The sequence below is a fragment of the Oenanthe melanoleuca genome, chromosome 2 (assembly GCF_029582105.1).
Source record: "Oenanthe melanoleuca isolate GR-GAL-2019-014 chromosome 2, OMel1.0, whole genome shotgun sequence".
Taxonomy (NCBI): domain Eukaryota; kingdom Metazoa; phylum Chordata; class Aves; order Passeriformes; family Muscicapidae; genus Oenanthe; species Oenanthe melanoleuca.
The window spans coordinates 18927377-18949364 of NC_079335.1; the positions used below are offsets into that span (position 1 = coordinate 18927377).

At 38.9% G+C, this 21988-nt stretch overlaps 1 protein-coding gene across 3 annotated transcripts in view; it reads right to left on the reverse strand.

Annotated features, from left to right (window-relative positions):
• Window positions 1-7344: 7344 nt before the first annotated feature.
• Window positions 7345-21988, reverse strand: part of ZFPM2 (zinc finger protein, FOG family member 2) — a 302873-nt gene continuing 288229 nt past the window's right edge. For all 3 annotated transcript variants that reach the window (XM_056483930.1, XM_056483928.1, XM_056483931.1), the window contains 3 exons: window positions 17997-18203; window positions 13880-14104; window positions 7345-10825 (listed from right to left, as the gene is read on the reverse strand). In XM_056483930.1, the coding sequence (XP_056339905.1) occupies window positions 8334-10825; window positions 13880-14104; window positions 17997-18203 (2924 nt within the window). In that variant the 3' untranslated portion in view covers window positions 7345-8333. The remainder of the gene's footprint in view (window positions 10826-13879; window positions 14105-17996; window positions 18204-21988) is intronic.

Genomic DNA, 21988 nt, shown 5'->3' on the forward strand with positions numbered 1-21988 from the left:
TAGCTCTGGTGGGCAAGGATCAGGACAGGGAGCATTGAAATAAACTGGGCATATTTAAATCCATGTGACCTACAGGAATGCACCCCTGAATGCTGAGGGAGCTGCTGGTATTTCTGTGAGTCCATTCTTGATTAAGGTCATATGACAGGGCATGGTGGCCAGGGGAGATTCCTGTCTACTGAGAGAAAGCAGGTGTCAACACCATCTTCAAAAAGACATGAGGGAAGGTTTAGTGGACTACAGGTCAGAGCTCCACCTTGATCTTTGGGAAGGTGATAAGGAAATAATCCTGAGAACCATTTCCAGGCAAATAAAAACTCCAAGGTTACTGGGAGTAGTCAGCATACATTTATAAAGATGAAATCATGCCTGACCTGAGAGTCTTTTAAAGTAGTGAATTCTATTTATTTGACTTCAGCACAGCTTTTGACAGTCTCTCTTAACAACCTTCTGATGCAGACATTCTGATGGAATATGGGCTAGATAAATGGGAAGGGAAGTTGATTCAAAACTGGCTGAACTGCTGAGCCAATAAGGCTGTGATAAGCAGCATGAAGTCCAGCTGCTGATCAGCCACTAGTGGTATTCTATAGGGGTAAACACTGCTGACCATCTTCATCAATGGCCTGGATGCTGGCACATCATGCACCTTCCACATGTTTGCAGGTGACACAAAACTGGGAGGAGGGTTTGACAGAATAGGTGGCTGTGCTGCCATTCAGAAGGGTCTGGACAGGATGGAGAAATGGAACAAGAGACTTCTCATAGGGTCAAGCAAAGGAAAAGTAAAGAGCCCTGCACCCAGAGAGGACCAAGCCCAGGCACAGGAATAAGTTGCTCAGAAAAGCTGCACAGTCTCTGTCCTGGGAGATGTTCAAAAACCTAACTGGCTACATCCTTGAACAAGCTGTCATAGCTGACCCTGCTTGGGCAGGGGTGGGGCTGGACTGGGTGGTTTCCAGAGCTGCCTGCCAGCCTCAGCCACTGTGACACTGGGTTTACTGGGACATAGCTCTACCCCTCCAAAATTCTGAGGAGGTAATGGTTCCTACTCCACAGCCAGTGGTGGCACATACAAAATAAGCTGTTTGTATAATATATAAATGCAGCAGAACCTGTATAAAGGTCACAAAGACATATTCTCTTTTATCTACTTGTAGGCACTGCAACTGGAGTGAGCGATTCCATAATTCATTTCAATGGGAGTTTTGTAAGCATTAGATGTAGGTTCCAAATGCCTGACCTGCATTTTTATGGGTGATTTGTTAGCAGCAGTGGGTAATCCTGTGCAGAGAAGAGGTTTTCATACTCAGCTGAGTACTAACTTTAACTCATCTCCATTTCTAAGAGAAATTCAGATAGCAGGGAAGTTCATGTTTTCAAAATGCTGCTTTTTGATTCAAACTATTTACTGTAATGAAACAAGTAATTTGTTTTTATCTGAGCCTGCATCACATGTCTCACTTCACTGCTGGTTCTGAACATCAGTAGAAGGTTCTTGAACTGTGCTTGTCTACACCAGTGATGCATCCACAGCATGATCTTCCACAGCTCAGAGTAATGGCTCATAAGCGTCACTGGACAAAGTTGTACAACATTTCATTTTTTCGTTTTAATCTTATCTGGTGATAAGAAAGTTTTGGAATTTATTGTTTGGGAAGGAAAACTAGCATTTTTATCACCTAAGAATGAATCCTACTTTCACCTTGCTGGTTATTGGCATTAATTATGTTTGTCATGAACTTAGAGCAAATTCACAAAGTAATATTATCACTTAACTTTAATACATGGTTGGCAAGTATTCACAGCAGTTTTGTATCAGGAATGTTTAATAGTTACCTTCAAGCTGAATACTTTATAAAAATATTATTTTTGTATTGTGAATGTCATTATCAAATCTAATATAACAGGCATAAACTATGATAATTATGATGTTACAAGAATAAGGAACACAATATGTTATTGACAAGGGAAGTTCTTGCAGAGCAGAGAGTTTTTCCTTGAAGTGGCTGTCACAAAGTGACACTGAATCCCTCTAGCACATTAAAGTTCAAATAAGTGAAATTATATCAACATCTTTTGTATAATTATTACTTTTAGCTCCACAAATTGCACGAATGTATTTTAGTGATAGTACAGATTTCAGTAACATAATAGTATGTTAAAAACTTCTGCAAGCTCTGCCAACTTCTTTTTTCCTAATATAAAAATTACATACCCAAAACTATAGTTCTCATAAAAGGAAAATGATTTCTGATATAATTTACAAAAGCACACTTCATGTCAAGTTTTCTAACACTGAAGATAAGCTTTGGTTACTGATGGGTCATTTTCCCATTGTCTACTTAAAGTAAAAAGCTACCTCGAGGCCAGAAGCCACAAATCCCTCCCCACATTATAGCCCTTAAAGTCCTTTTTGTCCCTTTCTCTGTGTTCCAATGGCTTTCTCTCTGTTTTGCAGAATAACTCAGATAGGAGGAGAAAAACTGGAAATGTCGACTTCCCTCTGTCCCTGTAGGTGCCTATGTGTAAGGTTTGGGATTCTCCTGACTTCCCTAAGGAATTACTAGACCTGGACTACTGAGGAGCACAGCCCCCACTTTGGGTTTTAATATTAGATTATTATATCAACAGTGAGTATTATAATTATCAATAGTGCCATTCAAAGTGCATGTCCACCACATTCTTTCATGGAGATTTCCTACGGGGAAATATTTCTAATTCAAAGCAGACAAGTGACTGAGCCTCTGCGTGTGCTGCTTCACACTTAGAGAGGAGTGAGTTCAAGATGTGGTGAGGGATATAAAAGTCCTAACAAGGGGTCTCAACCAGAGGAGATGAAAACAGCTGAGTGCACACAAACCTCCTTTACACGAGTTCTCAAGTGACTCCATGTCTCCAATGATGGTTACCATATTCCCCAACACATCAGCTCAGGTGAATTCTTTCACCTGCCTACACTGTGAAGGTAGATAAAGAGTTAAAATAACTCCTACAATAGAAAACAAAACAAGACAGTTCCAAAACCAACTAAGTTGTCAGGTGGAAAAAAAATGCATGTGAGGGCCATTCAGTTGGTAAGTAGGAACAAATTCCTTGGCTTGGGACCTGCACAAAGCAGCTGAGAGCAGAAAGGGGAAAGAGCAGTTTTGCCAGGACATTTAAATTTGGATATGAATGAACATACCATGCATCAAAAGGTGCCAGTTTCCCTGTGCAATGGAGATTAAAGGGTCTGGCTTTTACTTCTGCAACAAAGGATTTGTCCAATCATATTATAGAGGTGATTGATCTAATTGCCTAATCTAGTTTAAGTTGCCTCCCTGTTTTGGACATTCTTGTCTCCCTGTGCATGTTTTATACACGTGTGTGTGTTTATAGTAAAAAAACTCCATGTATTTGAAAGCTGAAATTGTCAGAATCCCAATTTTCTGTTCACCCCAGCATAAAAGCCTTGTCTCACCCTTCCAGTCACAATTCCTTCATCTCATGTCGCTATATTATGCAGAAGCTTTAATTGTGTGACTGCAGATTTCCTGCCCACCTCCCTTCTGTTTTAACTCCATACATAAGTGCCACCACTATTTTAGTTCATTTTGCTGTGGCTCTTAAGTGGTCTGGATTTGAAGCACTGTTGTGACCCCTCAGGAAGACCTCAGTGGAGGGATCACATGTACTCTCAGGCTAACACATCTGAAGCCTGGCTATTTGACTTGACTCTAATTTACAATAGGGTCACACATATCTGTTCTGTGGATGTCTGTCCCACACAGTTCATGGCAACACAACACACCAGCTGTGAAGGTGACCTGGAAGGTCAAAAGACTTGTGGTTCTCTTCCCCATTGTCAGCCTTGGGGAAAAGGAGACCACAGAAGCCAGAACCTTTGCCTTGGCAATATTTAGAATTTGGGAGTGATCTGAGGATTTTGTCTCATCAGCATTTTAGCCTCTCTCAACAGACCTCTGGGGACATGTAGCATATTTGTAGTGCTGATGCCTCATAGCTGCTGCCTTTGGCAGCCATCAGTGCACCCACACCATGCTCTTGGGATTAACAAAGTGCTGCTTCCCCTCTTCCTTATCTTCTTTGCCCCTCAATAAGATTATCCCACACCACCCTTTTCCCATTATACTCACCATGGAATTTACTTTAAGTCAGGTTTTCCAGGTTGTTCAGAGCACTATCTCAGTTCCACTGTCTTAGAGTGGCTTCTGGATCATAGCTTATGTATGCACATTCAGTGAAGTGAATTAGCACACCTACATGTCATCTTGATAGTGGTGCTGGAATTGATTTAATATTTAAATTTTTACATCAGAGTTTTTATTTGTTATTTTTTTCCCTTCTCCATTTGCCAGTGGTGAAGTGTTTATTGTACAAGGGAGAAATCACCTTATTCATACTCTCTGTTATGTTTAGGATATGATTTTTACATTCCTGCAGACAGTGTAGACAATGAACAGTCAATAGTCATCTAGTGGAAATGAGAGACTGAGAAAGTTAGGAGTGTGGATCCATAGTAAATATCTATGATGCAGTTTTATGATTATTTTTAATAATGAGAAGATGTCACCAGAATCCTAACATTCTACCTCAAGACAACCAGACATCATCAACCAGGCATGTAGCAATACACTTTACTGCTTTTCTTCTACAAAGAAAAAAAATCACCATTGTTCTGTGAAAACTGTGAAGATTGTGGTATAAATGTGGCATGAATGAGGACTTAACAACTGCCTTTCAGAATCTGAATTTTGGAATAAAAACAAATAAGTGAGGCAGACAGGGATGTGGCCAAATTAGTTCTGAGCACTGTCCGTGGATGGGATGTTTTGTGAATTAGAAAATCTTCCTTAAAAAGCTCAAAAGTTGAATGTAAAACCTGCCAGGCAATCAGTACACAGGGAGTTAGGCAGGAACCAGCTCTTCTAAATATTAACTCTTCATGTGGGGCAATTTTACTTTTTTTAACATAAACCCAGGAAATATTTGAATGCCTTTTGCTGAGCTCTTCAGCCCATAGCCCCAAAGATTTATTTACTGACACCAGCTGACAGGGATTAAAGGATCCAAACCATTTAACTGAGGTGTTCTGTTTCCTGCTGAATTCCAAAGACAAACTGAGGATGACATCCTTTTGCATAGATGATTTGATAAAAAATTAATAACCCTACAAAAACCTAAAACAAGAACTTGGGAAGAGAAGCTTTCAGCAATAGACAGTTTATCACCTTGGACAAACAAGTTGTATAATCTGAAGAGAACACAAATAACCCCTTGGTCAGAAAACAGATTTAAGCAGTTTATTTCTGTAAACAATACTTATGACTTAAATGTAGATGTGCTTTAAGCTCCAAGCTGGGATTAGGCTGCTATTGTGCAAACTGTTTTAAGAGACAGGAGAGAGATTTCTGGCTGGTCAAACTGTTTATGTTCTCATTTCACCTGAGCAAATTAAAAAGTGAGTGCAATAAAGAAAGTGAAACAACTGAAAACAGTCTATAAATTCTGGGAATACATAGTTCCTGAACCCAGCTATGTGACCAGTTTTTCAAAAATACTTTCTGTTTTTAAAAATGTATTAAAAAATATCAAATGTTAGTATCTGCTAACCACCTAACTCGTGTACAGTTTTACTTTCACAGGGTGTTATGGTATAACTTAGGGGTTTAGCATGTGTCAGAGTTGCCAGTTTTTCCTGTGAAGTGACTAAAATATATAAAATGTGTTTACAATTGAGTAACTCTGCACTCGCAAATGAACAGGTTGTGCTTATTTTGAACTTGTAAAAATGGAACCAGTCAACCAAATAGGTGATTTATAAAGAGAAAACGCTGACAGAATTATTCTGTTGTGTGAAAGAAATTGGACTAGCCAGTGGGAAAAATATAATGCAGCATGGCAGGCTTTAATTTATGTCTGGAATATATCAGGAACCCTCACATTTCTGGATCAGAGTCCGTTTGTGATAAGGCTTTCCTCTTTCAGCATCACTTCTCAACTAGGTCTTTGCCTTAACCCAGATATTTTCCTTAACTTTCTCACTGTCTAAATACACCTCTAGAGCTCAGCAATTGTAAATTATACAACCTATAGCCTTCTGACCAATTTCACCAAAGAAGTTTTCATCTAAGCATGTGGATCTTCAGAATTAGGTTATTTCAATCCAGATGTAATCACCTAGTTCTTTAACCCATTACTGCATGATGGATATTCTTCAAAATAATGTTTGCCACCAAAAAGGTCAAGACAAATTATCTATTTTAAATATTGTGAAGTCTTAGATATCCTAGTGTATTTTTTAATGAGTGTTTAACTGAGAATCATGAACATTTGCCCATTTTATTCTCCCTATGATTTTAATGCTTTTTCTCCTTCACAAGTGTTATTATCCAAAGAATTTGCTACAGGACCAGCTTTGGGCTGGGAATGCATACATCAGCTATCTTTGCAAGTGAGAATTAGTACAATTTTAAGCACTCTTGACCTGTATTTAAAGCCCAGCTAACCAGCGGAATTGTCAACTATAGTTTTGAAGTATTTCTTATTTTTGCTACTGGGTTACATGTGGCTACACTTGCAGTTTCAGTTCCAAACTATGCAGAATTGGGGTTGCTGAAAGCCAGTGGCATTGTAGCTCTTATGCTAGACTACAACAGGCTGCTCTGCTAAAATACCATCCTTTTATGTAGTTTGTTCTGAGTTGTTTCTTTGGCTCATACAGGAACTAAAATGGAACTGTTCATGTAACTATATAGATCATGGTTTTGGTTTCAAATTTGTAGGATGAAAGTGCATCAATTTTTATCTCAATTTTTTAAATGAAAACAGTGTACTGGAGACCGAACAACTGAAAGTGAAGTACATTAGTTCAGATTTTAATGTAACAAGAATTATTGACTAATATTTCTATACTGAATTAGTGGAGCAAACTGCTGTTCTCTTAAATGAATGATCTTGTTTTTCCTGTAAGAACACTGAACAAATGAAGAATCATACCAAAGGTTTTAGGAAGATTGTTCCACTGAATTTGACATATGGAGATACTGCCAGGGAAGTATGTATTCCTTGGCACCAGTAGAGAGAACAGCCTTCCTGGCTTCAGAGCCTCATATTTTAAGTTTTAGTTCACTAGGCAGTCTTTGACCCAGTTGCACTGGTGACCTGTCAACGGGGGCTCCCTGGAAGTGGAGGCATCCTTTATACTCGTTGTCTCTTTGAACACTTTGCTTCCAGAGAAGGCAAAGTTATCTTCTTCCTAAGAGCTTCTTCACAGTTTGCGAGCTCTAAACCCACCTTGAAAAACAAAATTTTAAAAAATTAAAGAAAGTACTGCGAAGCTTCTCCAATTATCTGGAATTTTATTCCATCCATATACATGCATAGTAACAACATTTGTTGAGAAATTATTTCTATCAGAAGTAGAACATTATCTTTGTGATCACCAGTTGCAGTATTGCTACTCTTATATTTAAATATATCTTATATATGAATTAGATTCATAATTGCAGCATTGAGTTTAGGGTTTTGTTTTAGACTGTGCCTTTCAAAAGATAAAACTGATTGATATGACCTCATTTCTTACAATACTGCTTCCAGTAATTTTGTTCATTCTTTATAAAGTATTGCATTTAACAGCAAAGGTTTAAAAATTGAGACAGAGATGCATCAGCGAAAGAAAATACAAGTACTATACAAGAAAGAAAATGCCATCTTCATTTAACGTACGTTTCAGATTAAGAAAGTGGACAGAAACATACTGCTACATACAAATGCAAAGCCTAATGACTAAGGTACTGTATGTGCTAAAATATAAAGTGCAAACCGAGCCCAATTGTTCAAAAAAATTTAAATTTTAAGGCGAACTTTACAGCATAGTTGAAACTTCTTTGCAAGTTATATTTTAGCATATACATATATCTGCAACAGCATATAAGAAAAAAAATCAGGATACACAAGTGCTTTTGAAGCTATTTCTAAAATGCTTTTCTGTATTGTTTGCGACTATTTTCTTTAAAATCTACTATACAGTGCAAACCATATGTGCTACACAATAACTATACAATAACATTACAAATGACTTTAATATAAAGTTTTTAAATAAAAAATAACATAACTACAGCTATGAATACTGCTGGTAAAATAAATTAATATTTTTGAAAATGGCACCAATAATACACTTTACTAATGGACTGTAATGAAATTACACCTTTAAGTCTTCAACTCAGCAATAGTGAAATCTCCTGATTGTCCAGATGTAATTCAAACAGCTTTCTTTAAACTGTATGGAACAATATGCTAAACACATGTACCAAAGGTGACCAATTGTTTCATTTGACATGTTCTGCTGCATGTGAAGAGCAATAAAACTTCTTATGAGTTATAAAGTTTGAGAGATTGTTGAACTGGATGTCACACAGTCGGCAATACTTTCCGCTGGTTGGAGCCTGGGTAGAGCCATTCACGCCTTTAGCTATACTAGACAACTGTTCCTCTGCTGTAGGAATTGCTGGAGAGACATTTTCATTTGTAGCTAAGGGATTCTCAGAGATCCAAGAAGGAGACTTGTGCCCATCTTCATGTGGAGGATTCTGGGAAATGTTCTCTTGCTGTGGGTTAGCAGCAGGTCTTTCCTCCTGTTTTAGTCCCCCATTAACTATTACCATGCCTCGGTTTTTGGGCAGTAGTGGAAGAGATTCTTTCTTCTGCACAGCACATCCATTTGAAGGCGCCTGGCCTTTAGGAGATTCACTTTCTGTATTTGTGCTTTGATCTAAATCAGTATTATGAATGACGAGAGAACCAGAAATGTAATCACTTGGCTTTATTCCATAATATGGAGAAAGCTGGTCTGCTCCTTTAGCTTTCTTTATTGCTCCAGGGTAAAGGCATTGTGGAAGAAACAAATGTTTGTTTTCTTCTTTTGTAGCAATAAGCTGGGCCGCTTCACTAAAGACTTTCAGTCCTTGAAGTGTTGCTAAGTGTGTGGAAAATAAGTTTCCATTAGGAGAGGACTGTTTGGAGTTTCCATTTTTCTCACATTTGATTATGCTTCTCTCATAACTGACATCTGGGCTGTTTCTTTCACTTTCTGGGTTTTGAAACACCTTACTGTCGAGTTGTCCCAGGTCACTACGCTGATGAGCAGTGACAGGACAAAAATTCTGCTTGTGAGCCAGGTAGTTTTCCACCTTGTTAAAACTGATCTTGCATACGGTGCACTCATGGTAGTCCAGCAGCCTTTTGGGAGAAGCGGATGTCCGCTCTGACGGGGGTAAGCATTTTTTACTGAGATCTATTGGCACATCCATCTCCAAGCAAGACACGGTGGAGTGGGCAGTATCACACTTTGAAACTGGAACACACTTGTTAATAGACAGTGATGTTTCCAGATGCTTAGAGACTATTCCTGGAAAAATATCACATCGTGGGTGGTAACATTCTCCAAGGCCCTCTGTTGACTCTTGAGTAGATGTACAGGGATTGCCAAGATTAGCAACTTCCAGAAATCGCTGCTGAACTAGTGGTGGCCTCTGCTCTTGCTCTGGCAAGCACATCTCATACATCTTCCTTCGCTTCCGAGTTCGCATTGTTCTCTGCATGGCAGGCACTTTGTTGGAAGCGGATCTCTTCAGCGGGGGATCGTGCCGAGTGGCACAGTAATACTGCTTGTGGACCATGTAGGTCTCGTGTCTGCTGAAAGTAATATTACAAGCTTCACACGTGGTCTTGTTAGGGTCACTCTCCCCCTCTACTAAGGGAGCATTGGGATTCTTCACATCAGAAGGTTTTCCATTTATCTTCTCATCACCATTGCTTGCAGTTGACAACTTCTTCGGCTGTGCAGTAAAGTCTTTTTCATGACTTTTATTGTTTGGCCCAATCAAATCTAAAACATTGGAAGAGTTTAAGCAAGATGTCTGCAGAAGCTGATTTTCTGGATCTGACGTGTGAGGAGCTGGATTCAGGATATTTATAGAGCTTTGACCATTACTGGGACTTACAGCTTCAGGCATTTTTTCTGGAACACTGGAAAAATCTGGTGACTTTGCCATCTGCTGCCATCGGCTGCTGCAGTAATGCTTTTTGTGTACCAAATAGTTGTCCAAATTATTGAATGTTATGTTGCATTCAAAGCACGTAGCCCCTTTAGGCATCAAAGGACTGTAAATTACAGGTGGATAATTGCTACTTCCATGCCTCAGCCTTCGATGGACCAGTTCTGACATTTTGGCTAATATCTCTGAAGCCTGAGGAACCACAGTGATGTCTTGGGGAAAAGCAAACTGGGAAAGAAAAGGCCCCATTGGGAAAGAAGGACCAATATTGGGCTGAACTGGCGATGAAGCAAGTCTTGGACTGGATGGTTCAGATTTTATTTTGGTATATGAAAAACTCTGCTTATTTGCAGCAGGCTGGGTTTCTGGCCTCTGGTTTGGAAGGAAAAGTGGAGCCTTTTTTTCACATTTATCAAGCTCTGTATCAGAACTTGCATCTTTAGTCTGCATGGTCTTTTGGCTCTGGGGAACATCATTTCTGCTCAACAGGTCTGTTGCTGGCTGTAAACCTTCTTCATTTCCACTTGGAGAGTGTTCAATGTCACTTTCTCTCTGAATTTTGTTGCCAGAGACATGTAACTCTTGGTGCTGCAGTAGCTCCCTCTGAGTTTGGAAGCCAAAATGGCAGTGATTGCATCTAAAGGCAGCTTGAGTAAGATGTGAGAACAGGTGCTGATGAAAGTTAATCACTGAGTCTGCAGTGTAAGTACAAACTGTGCATTTCAGACTAGCACCGGGTGGGAGAAATTCTTCCATTTTCACTCCTACAGAAAAGACAAACAAAATACAAAATCAAGTGACCATTTCATCCCTCATGAAGAATACTGGGAAATCAGCTGCACAGAAGGTACGAACAGAGTGAAAATTATAATTTTCTTGTGATGAGATGGTATTAGTCACTCTGCAAATACTTGAATTGTTTTTTTCTCAAACTGCTAGGTTATTCCCAGATTTTGCTCTGCTTTGGAGAGCCCTAGTATTTGCATTCATTCATCAGAGCTGCAGGGAGAGAAAGAACAAGGGAAAGGATAAAAATAGACTGGACTTATTCTAAATGAAAAAGTCTCAGAAATTACAGTTACAGCTAAAGGGACACATAATGTTCTCCATACACAACCACTGGAAATTTTGAATGCACAGAAAGCACACCAAGGTCAAGAGGTTCAAGGTTATGATGTAGCTTGAGGTACAGCCCTTATTGTGCCTGAAAGCCACAGACAAAGCAGAAATAGCATTTTGAGTATTATTGATGCTCAGCTCTTTGCTTGCATGGGTTGGCTGTAGTGTGGGAAGAGGTTACAGATCTGTCCTCATCAGAAAGGACTGATGAGCTGTGAACCTTGTGAAGGGAGGAGGAGCAGTAAGACATGGCTTCACTGACATTTTATCTTTCACATATAATGGCTGTTGGCAACTACTGCTATAATATGACACCTTTTCCTCAAGAAATCACTACCACTTTATCAAGAACAGTGCATTCAAAGACATCTCACAATCACCGATGAAACAAAAAACTCCATGTTTCATGGCATTTTGAAATTGAAAATGCTTTAAAAGAGATAAGACCAAATTTCTCTACTGCAACAACACGGATTCTAGTTACCTTTTAGACAATAAGAACTGAAAAAATATTGATAGGGATGATATTCAGAATTTAAAATGAGCATTTGTTCTGCCTACACATACGCCTCCTCAGGTGCAATAGGTGTGTGGTAGTTGGACAATAGAAAACTGTAAGAATATTATAGCTCACTCTGTGTGTAGTCACACTGCTGTACCTGGAGATCCTCCCTTCTTCCCTAGCATCAGTGATCCCCCAAGTTGTGAGTGACATCTGAAATTTGACCTGCTCTCAGATGCCAGAAGGGAGACAAGAAGACACAAAGACAGCACTTTTGTCAGCACTTGTTTCCCATCAGGCATTCTTTCCACATGAGGCTTTAGCTCCTCCACTGACACAAGATGGTGCTTCTCATGCTTCCCCATCATGTGGCACAGTGACAGCAGCCTCTGTGGGACCTTGCATTTCAGTCAGGGCTCTGAATTCCAGTGGTATAGATCTGCTACAGCCTCCAGTGGGAACAGTAACACCAGTTGAAACAAACACGGGACTTCCAAAGATTACAAGGCAAATGGAAAAAGAATGTTTCATTCCTACTGCAGAGGTGTTATAACCTGTGATAATATGTATAGAAAAATAACGACTGACAGGATGGAAAGAGAGCAAAAATTATTGAATAGACTAGTTTGTGACTAAAAAGGAAGAGAAATGCCTGAGGTTTAGCCTCTCTTCTAAGAAATAACTAAAGATTCTTACTGGAAATTCACCACAATATCAGATCTGTGTCTTTCAAGGAACACAGATGTCTAGATTACACACAGACATGGTCACTCACAGCTTATGGCTCAAAAAACTCCACACCTAAGACAATGGTATGTAAAAAATGAAAATAGTTGAAGCAAATTTTTTGCACAATGGCTAATATTTCATTTTCTCCCTCAGCATGGGGAGAAATTAATCTGCAATCTTCCAGAATATCTGGTTATAATTACCAGGCTGTAAGACACACTGGGCTGCATTCACCTGATCTTTTTGAAGCTGTTGTAGTCTATGGCTCTCCTGGTTTACTGAACAGTGAAATATTTGCTAGGCAACAAACAGAAAACAGCAACAGCCTGACAAGATCTTGAAGCACAAAAAGATCTGACCTCTAAATGAATGGCTAAGGGTTTTCTGTGTTGTCTACATAAAGAAGTTTTCACTCAGCACTCTTCTAGTCCTTTTCTGGGAGGTACAAAACTCCTCCGAGGCAGTATGTTGCCTTTTACATTTGCAATTGATACCCAAGTATCAGAGGAACGTTTTTTTCCTCACCAAATCCACAGAGTAGACTATGCATGCCCCAGGAGTTTTTTACACTGCAGCCAAATAATTCTAAATCTAAAGCACCCATTAATGTCCTTTAGACTCCATTCTTCTAACAGGAGGATCAGGAACACCTGTAGAGCCCTTGCTTCTTTCCAGAAGCAGCTCTGTACACCAGACAGCAAACACACCACACACTGACACTGCAGTCTTTCTTATTTGTAGGTTTTCTCTGCTACTGAAAACTCCTATGCAAAATGTCCTGCAAACTCTTAACTTGTGTTTCCAGCCCTCATTAAATTCAAAACTGGCCATCTACACCATGCTGATGTGGTGCCTAGGGACATGGTTTAAGGGTGGACTTGATGATCTCAAAGGTCTTTTCCAACCTAGACAAATCTATGATTCTATGTTTTTGTGATTCTAAAATACAACCTGCATTTTATATTTATAAGAAGAGAAAAATGTATTTCTATGAAACAAGAAGATTTTTAATGAAACAAGTGTCCTGCTAAAAGCAGAGAGTTCTGGACCACGATCCTTAAAGCCTTCTGCCTAAGAAGCCTCCTCTAGGGCACCAAGATATTACTTCAGAAGGACATGTGTTCTGGTTGTGTGTATGTTTGGTAGCTGGAATCCTGCAGTAATTGATTGGGTCTGGATTCCTGATCATACCTTCACCAGTAAAGAAATGCTGCCTATATGTGTGTATACACACATTAAAAGAGAGACAGCATTCAAATGTGGATTAGCAGATAAGGCAAATGACACTGGTTACCTGGGAGAGGTACTTGGTGTAGAAAACAGGTCATAAACTGTTGACATTTCGGTATTATCTACATGCAATGCTTGCATATATTTGGAGAGACATTGATCTACTGAATGTCTATAGTGAATAATTCTTTAAAAAGCTAAATCTAGAAGATGATACATGAAAACACGTGATACTTACCACTGTGAGAATTTAGGTGCATTTCCAGAGCTCTTGCATTTGAAAAGCTTTTGGTGCACTGTGGAAAGGGGCAGACACTGGATATCTGCTGAGCACTGTCCTCAGTCTCCTCTGACAGCTGTGGCCCCTCTCTCTGCCTCCCACTGCAGTAATACATGAGATGGGCCTGCAGGTTCCGCTCGCTCCGGTACCAAATGCCACAGGACTTACAAGGGAATATGTCCTCTACAAGCAAGTACAAGAGGTGCAGGTCAGCCACAGTTCACTTGCTGCCAAGCAATTAACACAGCTAGATTAATTCCACACCCTTCCCCATTAAAAAATACTTATTTAATAAAACATTGAAAGCGGAAAAATGGGTTTATTAAACTATCACTTGCAGATGAGAGATTAACATGGGACACAGTTGTTTCTTTCAAAATGTTTTTTTTTTTAAATTGCATAAAGAAATCTGCTAGAAGCTCTTGGCCCATAATGATTTTTAAATATTAAATTAAATGTTTGCTGGGAACATACAATACTAATTCAAGAACTATTCTATATTTCCAAAACATCACTACTCATTAAGTGGCATATTTCAATTTTTTTTCTGTGTGCACAAGACTTTCCAGCTCTGGGCCTTGGAATTTTTGAGTGCTAACTGCAGATCATTCTGAAGAATATGTATTTTCAGTATGCTTATGCATTTTTTACTATAAAACCCTTTTGCTCTGATATCCAAGAGGCAAGACTGGACTACTTTTCCTTAAGATCCTATAATATGGAATGTGATATTATACTAAGCAGTAGGTCTATTTACTTGGTTCTTATTATTAATCATAGAAATTGAAATTTCTTATGTATTTTTTGTTCTCCATATTTTTGTTTTCAGTAAATTATTGGTTTTCCACTTTTCATTATGCACAGAGGATATTTACTAAAAATAAGGCAATTTTTCATTGTCTCCTATCCCAAAGTGTCAGCACCCTTCTGAGGAGAGACCATGCAGAAGTTGCACAGAGTGTTTTCAGGAGCAGAAATGAGGATTTTGATCATGCATTAGAGGGTACATACTTTAATAATGTCAAAAGTAACAATATATATGGTATATTTACACCAAGTGGACAGATATTTGTGAGCTAATACCCTGTCAAAGGACACCTACACAGTATCTGTGTATACATCTCAGGAAGACAAAAGATCTATTTGATTTATCTGAAAGGTGAATCTTCCATCCTATCAGTAAGAGCAAGAAGAAATCCCTGCTCTTTCAGAGTACATCTACACTAGTTAATTAAACTATGACAAGATCCACAGCTCAACACTGGAACTTGTTTATATTGCTAAATCATGAGAACAGTCCCTTCTATACCTTGGATTAAGTCAATGAACACTATTCCCATTCATGCATAGATTTCAGGAATTATGACAGGCACAGAACCCTTCTCTGCTTCTGGTCTGGACACCTCTCAACTGTTTCTGAGACTGAGAGAGGATAAAATTATGAGTGACTCCAGACTATGACAGCTGACCTCAGCATTAGCAATTGCAGTCAACATCAAAACACATTGTGATCAACATCAAAACTCCCCTGACTTCAGAATGCAAAGAGCTGCTGGAGACTGTAATTAACTTAGTTTTGAAGAATGGCCTGCTGCTCTGAAAACATGGCATGTGTAGCTGATGATGTAATTCATTATCATTCATGACAATTTATGTTTAATTTCAAATATTGGTGTGTATAGGACAACTGCTCTGTTTCAATTCCTTTGGATGAACAAAGTTGAAGACTCCAACCCATTGATATGGATGAGTCTTTTATTTGCTAAATATTTACAACTGCAGCCAAAATTTACATTGCTTAGTTTGCTTCTCTGATTGCAATGCTAATGCTTGTCTATTTTTCTGCTCATGAATTTGCAAAAAATATTTATACCACTACCAATTTCTATATTTCCTTTTGCCACTGAATAATTGTGCATGGATTTCAGACACAAACATTTAATGAAGCAGTTAGTGTTCCAACATACCCCCACTATTAAAACATTACTGATACAGCTTGCATAATTTGAAATGTCCACCTTGCTTTAAAGGTGACATTTCAACATTTGGTTTTGGTCTCAAACGGTTTAAAAAAGTTGAACTGTTGAGGTTTCCACAGAAAAGAAAGTCCAAAAGTACTAATAGGAAATTCTGATATGGGCAACATGTCCTATTTGAATTCATTTGACTATGTTCCATCACAAAATTGAACTTTCTGATTATCTTAATGAATTTGACTTCCAGCCATCTTTGTTTCCTATGGGTTAGATGGCCTGACCACTCTGTAGCTGCAGTTATGCACAGTGAATTTGTGACTCCCATTACATGCCAAGCAGAGGAAATGCAATTGAGGAGTTTTACATGGTTAGGGAATGGAATTTCAGGGAGAACAATACATAGGGATGGGATCTGAAACTATTACTACTCTGAAGTGATGCAAAACAGATAAGGGCTGCTTGAAGCTAATGTTTTAATTACTTAAAACCAAAATACTGCAATTTATTTCAATGGATACTTTCATATAATGAAACATTCAGTCTCAAGCTGAATGAGCTAAAGGTGATATTCTAATTTTGCTCTTCCAACTAGGAAATGTTTGGAAACATAAAAAATCCCACAAGCAACCTACAAAAGCAAGGGGTTTTTTTTCAGATATCTAGAAAAAGAATGCTTCTTCATTACAAATCTAGAGGTTCATTCAACTTATTGCTAGACTTCAAGTTCAAGACTTTAATGAAGAAACTGAATTTTTCCAACTCAGCAATGAAATGTGACCAGAGGCAGAGTCAGGACTGATATGGAAAGCTCTAGGCAGTAAGACTTGGTATTTTAGCACCTCCCTGGAGTCAAGAACACAGAAGTTACTCTGAGCTGCTGCTAAACCTGTATAGGAAGAGCTGATGCACCATAAACTTAAAGACTTCTCTTAGCAATGTTCAGTGTGACTTTCCAGGGCTCTGCAAAAGCCAGTGCTGACAGAAAAGATGTTTCCAGAAATGTGATGCTGTGCTAACAATAAATAGGTAGATAACAAAATTGTTTACCAGAGAATAAGCAATTAAAAAGAAAAAAGGAACTGAAAGAAAAACATGGAATGAAATGTGTTACCAGGGATATTTTAACTAGTCCTCTGTGAAGAGCTTGAAGAGGTTGTGACTGTTCAAGACTCAGTGCTATTAAGTGTGAGTCTGAGTGGCAGATCATGTGCATGTGCACCTGATTTACTGTGTTCATTATAAGTAATTATAATGCTTAGAAACTATATTATATAATACTTATAATAATACTTATATAATACTTAGAAAGCTTGATGAAGTGCTCCAGTATGGAGTCTAAATGGACAGACTTGCAAAGTGCTGAGAGTTAAGAATGGTGAGGATCATGGTAATGGCCAGTATATTTGAAAAGTATATTAGAATATTAGAAAGTATATTAGTATATTAGAAAGGAGGATGAGGAACTAGGGCTGTATAAAAGTAAACAGCAATAATATGCAAAAGTTAAAGATATAAAATTTAATTTGAGCTGAATTGTTCCAATTCAGGAACACTTCTGTCCCTCCTCTCTAAGGATAGCATTTGAATGCATGCTGCATTTTGTCCATGATAGAGCCCATTGATGACCAGAAGATGTAAAAGCATTCTTGGTTAACCACATTGAGTGGAGATGCTATGATAAATCAGGGCTGCTATAAGGCATGATTTCCACTTCATTTTGAAACAGTCACTGAAAGGATGTGTTCCTTTTCTTTTTCTGGGTATCATGAATTATTACCAGAAACTGCAGTGGTAAGCAACAAGCTAGAGCAGCAGAGGCTGGACTTTGAGTTAGCCGACCTATCTCATCTACTTTTTAAATAGTTTCTAATCCTATTGCCTCTGGGAACAGATCACAGAGCCTCCACACGAGGGCAGGTCAGGTACTCTGGGTGAGGCTCTCGCCAGACTCCTCTTCCTGCTCTTTTTATCTCCGAGATGATGGGGGAGCAAAAGCAGGCTTTGAGCTGTGGTGTGGCCATGAATTCACCATTGCTGCATTAGCTCCTCACACGTGCCTTAAAGTACTGCTGTTTTATAGAACAGAATTCCTGACTTACTGTTCACAATAGCTGTAGGCAAGATCGATGCCATGGCAGCTTGCTGCGGGAGCAGCTGTATGGAGTCCAGCAGGCGGGCGGGGTACATGCCCTCCGTCAGAGTCATCTGGCTGGCGGCTTGCAGCCTGGAGTCAAAATCCACTACAAAGGCGACCAGCTCTTCACCCTCTGAGATGGCCTTGGTCGTGGTACACCAGAGCTGCCCTCCTGTGGGAAACATAACACCAGAAAGATTTAATTGACAAGATCAAATTACAGAACTTAAAACATCAGTGCTATCCTCACACTTTTTTTTTTTTTTTTTTTTTAATTTCAATGGCTTATTTAAGGTTGAGAGGCATAGTTCTTACCTTTCCTGTCTTCCTTCTACCAACATAGGAATTTTCACGCATAAGAAAAACAATTTAAGGATAGTTTCCTAACTATTTGCAGCATGAATAATAATTTTAATATTTCACTTTGTCTCCTAAAAAGCCAGCATTAAGTAAAATCAAGATATAGGTGAAAATAACTTATGCAGCACTTTTCTCTTCATTATTTTCACCAAAGTGCCTGTAAATTTTTTCTTAACTCCAAGTTTGTTTTATTTTGAATAGAAAATCACAGCTCAATAAAACCAAACAGCTGCAAGAAAGAAATCAGATTTCCTCTTAAGGGCGTTCTTCCCCTCCCTTATGTTTGTCACCCTCTTTCTCTAAAAAATCTTCCCTTATGTAATATTCTTCGTAACATGTCTGCTTTATCTCTGCTTACACTGACTGAACTTCCTGAAAAGAAGATATGCCAAAGATCTGTTTCATAAAGGCTTATTCAAATAAAGGTTTGTTTAAAAGGGGAGGGAAGGGGGGAAGTGGAAGAACTTTCATCAAACAGTAAGATACACTATAGCTCTGTGCTGCAAATGTCACGTGTAGTGCATTAAAAAGAAAATTAACTATGCGAGTACATCTACTAATGTATTTGAATGCGATAGTGAATGCTCATTTATTTAACATGTTTAGACAGGCAAAGCACTTATATTGTGTTATCTACACTCTCAGGCCTAGATACATATCCAATACAGTTATGCCTGAAATAATGTTGCATACTTTATATGTTATAAAGCTTTTTTTTTTTTTTTTTCCTCAGGTTTTGTATATATAGAGAAAGCTATACGTTGCATTCATTAGGCAAGCAAAAACTGAACTCGTTTTGATAAGTAATATTGCTCTGTTTATCTTTTGGCATAACTGCCTTTTCAACTGCACTTCATTTTTTTCCCTTCAACGAGATTATAGTTTTAAAACAACTTGTTGCAAAAATCTGGTAGAGGAGATAACAACAGTGTATGATATGCCACAGCTAAATGGAAGAATTAGGACATTGTTTTAGAGAAATCTTGGACAATTAATTAAACCAGTCTATTAGCTTTCAAAGATGAGCAAACAAAACAGCATCAGTGACAGAGTATTTCAGTGGCAAAATACGCTAAGCTTCCAGACCTCAAAGTGGTGTTGAAGTTTCAAAGCAGAAAAGTGTCTTTGTATTCACCCTTTGGTAATACTGCAGTTGAAGGTGCTAAAAAGTTTACAAACAATTTACTGAGAGGGAGACAAAGCATACCAAGGTTTACTAGTCCCTGATATTACAACATTAAATGGTGCAAATATGATTAATTTCCTCTAGAGAATAAGAAGATGGAAAGTGAAAACAGTACCAAAAATTTCTACAAATGCAGAATCCTAATGCCTGAGCAGGAATTCTCAAATTTGAAGAGCACAATCTGACACATTGCCTGATATAACTAGTAAATATAGAGAAGTCTTCAGAGCTAAACTGGGATAAAACCTCTTCCAGAGAGAAATAAGCTAAATTCCTGAAGTGTACTTAAGTAGTCTCGTGCATGAAAATACATGGAAGACACAGTGCAATTTGAGAACCTGAAATTGGGTACTTTTGCCACAAACATCACACAGTTAATTTCTATTATTAACATGCCCTTCTATCTTATTTATATACAGAATATATACCGACATGTTTTAGTATATTTTAATACAGAATAACCAACTGAGACTTTCTCTATCCCAGAAAACATCTTGACATGCTGTGTGTACCCTTGGGGGGAAAAAAAAAAAGAGTGATTACTGGGTCTCCAGCTGCAATCAGTCTGGATCAGCTAAAAGGCTGAGTCAGGCTCCTGGTGTTGCAGCTCCTCAGGGCGTTGACTCATGTCCAGCAGCAGATTAAACTCGGACAGCTGAAGGGAGCAGTGACCCCGGCTGGCCGCTCCACCCAGCTCCTGCAAACTGTCACACCTACGGCAGCCACAGCCGGGTGGGATGTGTGACAGCTCTGGAAGCACAACAGTTTTTAGTTTGGTTTAATGAAGAAAATCAGAACTAGGGAAGTTAAATCCATTCCTGCATATGAATGCAAACCTTCAGCTCAGCAGGATTCAGATCCAAGAAGGACATTGTTATTTTGTTTTCTGTCATCCCAATCTATAGAAAATGAGGCATTTAAGTAATCATGACATACACATCCACGATTTCATCAGAACATGATATTGTGTTAAGCTAAATGCCCAGATGAGCTCCCAAAAGATGCATTCTGGAGCATATACTGGATGCAGCTACTGGAAATGCAGCTCAGCACCTTTGCAGCAACAGTCACTCATTGGGACAGGACATGGTGCAGTCCCCACTTGTCCCCTTCTATGCTTGCCTGCACAGAGTAAGGCAAGGGCTGCTGTTTTAAAAGATGCAAACGACTTTCTTCCCCTAAATGCAGTGAATGCAAATGTGCCGACCTTCATGCACAGCAGGAAGACTGTGGAAGTCTTCTTGAGCCTTCTACTGCACAGTCAAGCTAAGAGCACAAGTCACTCAAGAGTGACAGAAAAAGCACTGTCAAGTGCAGAGAACCCGACAGAGGCTTCCAAATTTAATAGGAAGTTCCAGTTGTGACTATCATATGAATTACTATGCTGTCTAGACATCTCTGGCAGGGATAAGGACTTCCTTACAGGTGGCAGCTAAAATCTTCCACAAACATTTCTACAGGCTAAGATACAACTGACATATATACAGCAGTGTCTCAGGAGCACAACAGCTTTTCATTAAGCATAGAGCAGTGTTAACAACAGGTTTTCAAAGGGATAATACGGAAGCCATAGACAAGTACCAGTGGTGATTAGAAGGAGATAGAAAGATGTTCATATGAAATATTTGCAAAGGCATGAAGATTTCATAAAGAAATGTGAAGGACTATTATTTATATGAGATGAGGTTCTGATTAAGCTGCCTAGATTTTTTTTAACCAACTGTTCCTGTTGTCAGACACAGCTTAGAGAAGTGAAATTGTTCTACAAAGCTTTACCAGGCCAGGTTTCTCAGTCCTAAAATGACACAGGCATCAGAGGAAGAGAAAGGATGAGGAGATGTTTTAAGAGGAAGAGAAAGGATGAGCAGATGTTTTAACAGGGATGAGTGACTGACAGTGCCTCTGAAATAGTCATGGTTATATAATTTGGTCAGAAAACAATGCTAGACTGGTGATTTTGGGCCTCTTCTTGTCCACAATGAATACACTGGCCACCCATTCTGCCCGTCTCTGCAGAGAGGAGATTCTCAGACACAAGAAGTATGACACTGATTATGTAGATGACAACAATTATATTTATTGTTCACACAGAATATCTAAATATTGTAAATGCAGCAAGTCTAAAGGATTATAACAAAAACAGGTTCAGCTAGAAACATACAGGCTTACAGTCTTTCTCCTTACCAAATGCAAAGCAAAAAAGCACCCCTTTTGCTGCTAAAGGATTTTATTTATATTTTATCCGTATGTGTCCAGATCATATTGCTTTTACTCACCCATTCTAAAGGGAGTGCTCCCTATTTTCGGGCTGGACGTACCCTGCAGGCGTTCCTGCTGGGGACAGGGGAAGGAGGCCATACGGAGCTGCCTGCAGCCTTGGGAGACCAGTTTGCCCAGGTGGCCCAGTCTCC